General features: G+C 41.2%; 1 protein-coding gene across 1 annotated transcript; it reads left to right on the top strand.

The window, feature by feature from the left end:
• The first annotated feature begins 2,805 nt into the window (after nt 1-2,805).
• LOC141431576 (uncharacterized) lies at nt 2,806-3,674 on the top strand. Its single transcript, XM_074092751.1, has one exon. It carries the CDS (start codon nt 2,829-2,831, stop codon nt 3,564-3,566), a length of 738 nt encoding a protein of 245 aa, XP_073948852.1. The 5' UTR covers nt 2,806-2,828; the 3' UTR covers nt 3,567-3,674.
• Nucleotides 3,675-4,169: the final 495 nt, after the last annotated feature.

Genomic DNA, 4,169 nt, shown 5'->3' with positions numbered 1-4,169 from the left:
ATCCCTCTGCGTTCGTTCTGGGTATGGTTGGGTTGTGTACCTTGCGTTATAGACGAAAAATGCACTTATTAGTACATTTTTGTCTGCTCTTGCGAAACAGAATTGAGAATCCGACTACTCTTGAACGAATTCGTTTCTTTGTCCCCGACCAATACGTGCGAGCAGGCGACCGCCGGCGCCATCCTCTCTTCACTGCTCCAGAGGGGCTCCACACGAGGCGCGCCAGGAACTCGCCCACTAACTAACTCGCAGCTCGTGAGATGGTGCTATCTTCCTTACACATTTAGAGCTATAAAACTAAAAAAAAAAAGCTTCATTTCCGGTTCCGCTCCCCACCACTGCGCGCTAGCAACTCTGCGCCCGCGTCGTCTAGCCTCATTTTTCAGAGCAATTTTTGTATTATATTCAGGTTACAAATATTTTTTTATTGTGTAGGATGAGAGGGATGGGACGATCTAATCGTCTTCGGTTGAAACCCTCGCATAATTGGAATTGAACTTCACAAGGTAAGTTCGTTTAATTCCTTATTATCCTTCGGGTTTCAACCGAAGACGATTATAATATTACAGTGCAGATGTTCAGAGCCCAGTAATGTTAGCCAAGGCCGTTAATAAGAAAATAATAAAAATATATTTTAAGGTAGAAGAGTAAATCAATTACAAAGAAGAGGGTACTTATATTGTATTGTTGATTTAATTCTCATATATACAACCTAAGGTTTTTTCGCCCATTAACTATTATGATACCTACATTAATTACCATGACAACGAAATATTTCCAAAATGTTAATTCTTTCCTGCTCTTTTGATAAGTACTTATGCAACGCCGCTGCTCTTGTTTTTTTTTAATAAACGCGTTCCGTATACCTACTGCCTACCGCTTAGAGTTGAAATAAAATATTTGTCATTGCAAACAATAAAATCCAAATAAAATCAAATTTAAAGGTTTAATAATATTTTTAATAATTTATTGTTCAACCTTTTAATGGATTTTTGCAGTATTAATAAATATGACATATTTTAAAAGGAGTTCTAAGTTCAAAATTACAATGATGAGTATGAGATTTGTATCGTACTACTAGACACTTTTTCGTTCCTAATTCATATCATAACTTCTCTACTTACCGGAAACTTTTGATCATTCATAGTCAAAATACCACGCACAGGACTTATCACCACAGACTACTAAGAGATTATCACGCTAACACACACGAGTAATATCTACCTCGACGTTTCGGCAACATTTTCGTTTGGTATTTTGACTATGTGTGAAAATCACGAAAGTTTAAGACATTATACTTTTGATCATTGTCTGACATTCTTAACTATCTGGTGACTTTTTAAAGATGTAATGGCGCCTGTACGTATAATTTTTGAGAAAAAGTTTTAAGTGTGATTACTTACTATACTCGTTTCTTAATACTCTGGACTAAACATAATTTTAAAATATTTGATAGTTTGTTTTGTAAGTAGGTATATGTGGTAGTATGTTCTCGCTGCTGAGCTGAGAAGTTGTATGTGTCACACGAGACCAAATTTTTTTTTGCATCTCGTGCAAACAATCTCTCGCTGATCTCAGGATTCTAACCTAGAACCACTCGCTATACGCTCGTGATTCAATTATAGAATCCTTCGCTTACACGGGATTCAAAATCAACACTCGAAGCAAAAAACGGCTTTGCTCTCTTATTGTACAACAAGAGCATAAAACGAGTCATTTTACCCAACGACGTTCCTATAGCCACCCGAGCCGGTACGGCGAGGGCGGATAGACACGTCGAAGGGAAAATTGGTTTAATGATCGAGTTTTACACTCTGCTTTTCACTTAGATTGCGAGAAAATGAAATAAATTATAATAATTCTATTTTGTTTTAATTTTATTGATTTATTATGATTGGTTTGATTTTTAGTTTTATATTAATTAAAAATCATTTAAAATCATGTAGAAACTTTTTTGTTTGTGGCTGTTAACACCTGATTACCTTGGTTTTAAGCGGCTTAAGTTGGTTTTAGACGAAGATTTTATTTTATGCACTAGAGCATAAAAAGTCATTTTATGTCGCCTAGATACAGCATAAACATGAACTTTACGAGCATGAGAAGTGACAATAATTATTTCATCTTGGGCGTTAACACTTGAATCCTTCATTACGCTCAGGAGTCAATGTACCTACCGCCCTCGCCGTAAGTACATCGTTTTGATCCCTTGTGACACAAATAACTATTACTTAAAAATAATTGCTAATGCGATACAGTCATCATCGTCAGGTTAAAGAAATGTTTCCATGCCGGTAACGGCGGTAACAAACTGCATAGAATAGTGCAACACCCACTCTTTCAAATTTGTGTGTATTAACCGTATTAAGTTCCCTATGCACATGATGGTAGGCAGATTGTTTTATTTTCATAGAAATGATCATGGAACCGATTTTATACTTTTCAGTTTGCTTTTAAAGTTGTTCGGAACCCTTACCGCGACTGGTCAGTAACTATAAACGAAAACCTTATTCAAACATGGTCATTTTTGACAAACCTAAATAAATATTCATAGATTTACATGTGTATATGTTACAAATGAGATATTATGTACTGACATAGAGTATAAGGCTTTTTTGAATGTAGAGAGTTGCATTGAGACACCGAGGTCCTACCAGCACCGGCGCCGGCGCTGCGCAACGCTCCCGCTGCTGCTGCGGCTGCAACAATCAATCGCAACCTTGGGTGTTTTACACAATTTTTCATACAATACCAAATAATTGAAACCATTAGTATAAAACCTTCCAGGCTCGGAAGCAATGTATCAGTCAGCAGCCTGTCATCGGTGCAGAATGAGGAGTTTACTCGTGTGTTTGGTCGCACTGGCGGCTCTGGCGTACGTCAGCGGGCGCGAGGTGTCGCGGGAGAAGCGTGACGCGGACCTGGAGGCGGCCGCCTCGCACAAGGGCGGCAAGTGGGACAAGGGCGGCGGCCACGAGCATCACGCCCACCACCACCACGACCACGGCGAGAAGGGACACAAGGGCTACAAGGGACACCACCACCACGAGCACGGCAAGAAGGGACACCACCACCACGAAGGACACAAGGGACACCACGACGAGCACGGCGGACACAAGAAACACCACCACCACGACGACGGCCACCACCACGAGCACCACCACGGAGAGAAGGGCCACAAAGGCCATGGTCATCATGAGGAAGGCCATTACCATAAAGGACATTCCACTAAAGGACATCACGGTGTGCACAAGGAAGACGAATTCAAGAAGGAGAAGCACTTCCATGACCATCACCACGAGGGCGGCCACCACAAGGGACACGGAGGACACCACGAAGAGCACGGACACAAAAAAGGAGGTGAATTCCACAAGGGACACAAACATGGCGGTCACCATGAGCACCACCACGGTAAGAAGGGTCATCATGAGAAGGGCGGACACCACCACGATCACAAAGGTCACCACGATGAGGGCGGCCACCACGAACACCACCACCACCACCACGACCACGGGAAGAAGGGCGGCCACGAGGACCACAAGCACTGGGGACACAAGAAGGGACACTAACCATTTTAAAGACTGCGTATATTTCTATGGATGCCAATTAGTTAAGCCTTACTTGCTTAGGTTAACTTTATTGAGTTTTTGTTTGTACAGTTTTAGGTGAATTTATTAAAAAAAATATATCGTTTTATAGTTATGCTTATTTTTACGACTTACCCCTAAAACTGACCGCCTGTAATCTATACCTACCAATTGAAGGCTTATTGTGGTGGAGAGAAAAAAAGGTATCAATTTCACGTTTCGTTTCAACAACAAACGTTACATAAAACAGTTGGCGGTGGCCGCTGGCAACGTCCACCGGCGGTAAACTCTGCGTTGAGAAACTAGATCGCTGTCCGAGATTGGCCTACATTTTCGTGGCCAACAAATTAGTCGTGGTTTGCAATGGACCGTCACTTATAGAAAACACTTGCAGCCCGAATGCAATTGATAACAGATTTTCCTCACAGCCACTGGACTGAGAAAAGTGTAGATAAATCTTGCTCGTGTCCCAGACACTGCCGCCTGCTCGCTGCAGCGATGATGTAGATAAAGTTTTATTCGAATAAAAGAAATTGTTAAGAAGTCAGCTCCACAGACATATCCAATTTCGTTCAAAATAAAAAG

Source organism: Choristoneura fumiferana, chromosome 10 (genome assembly GCF_025370935.1).
Source record: "Choristoneura fumiferana chromosome 10, NRCan_CFum_1, whole genome shotgun sequence".
Lineage (NCBI taxonomy): Eukaryota > Metazoa > Arthropoda > Insecta > Lepidoptera > Tortricidae > Choristoneura > Choristoneura fumiferana.
Note: the sequence above shows the minus strand (reverse complement) of the source record. Positions and strands in the feature narration are given on the sequence as shown.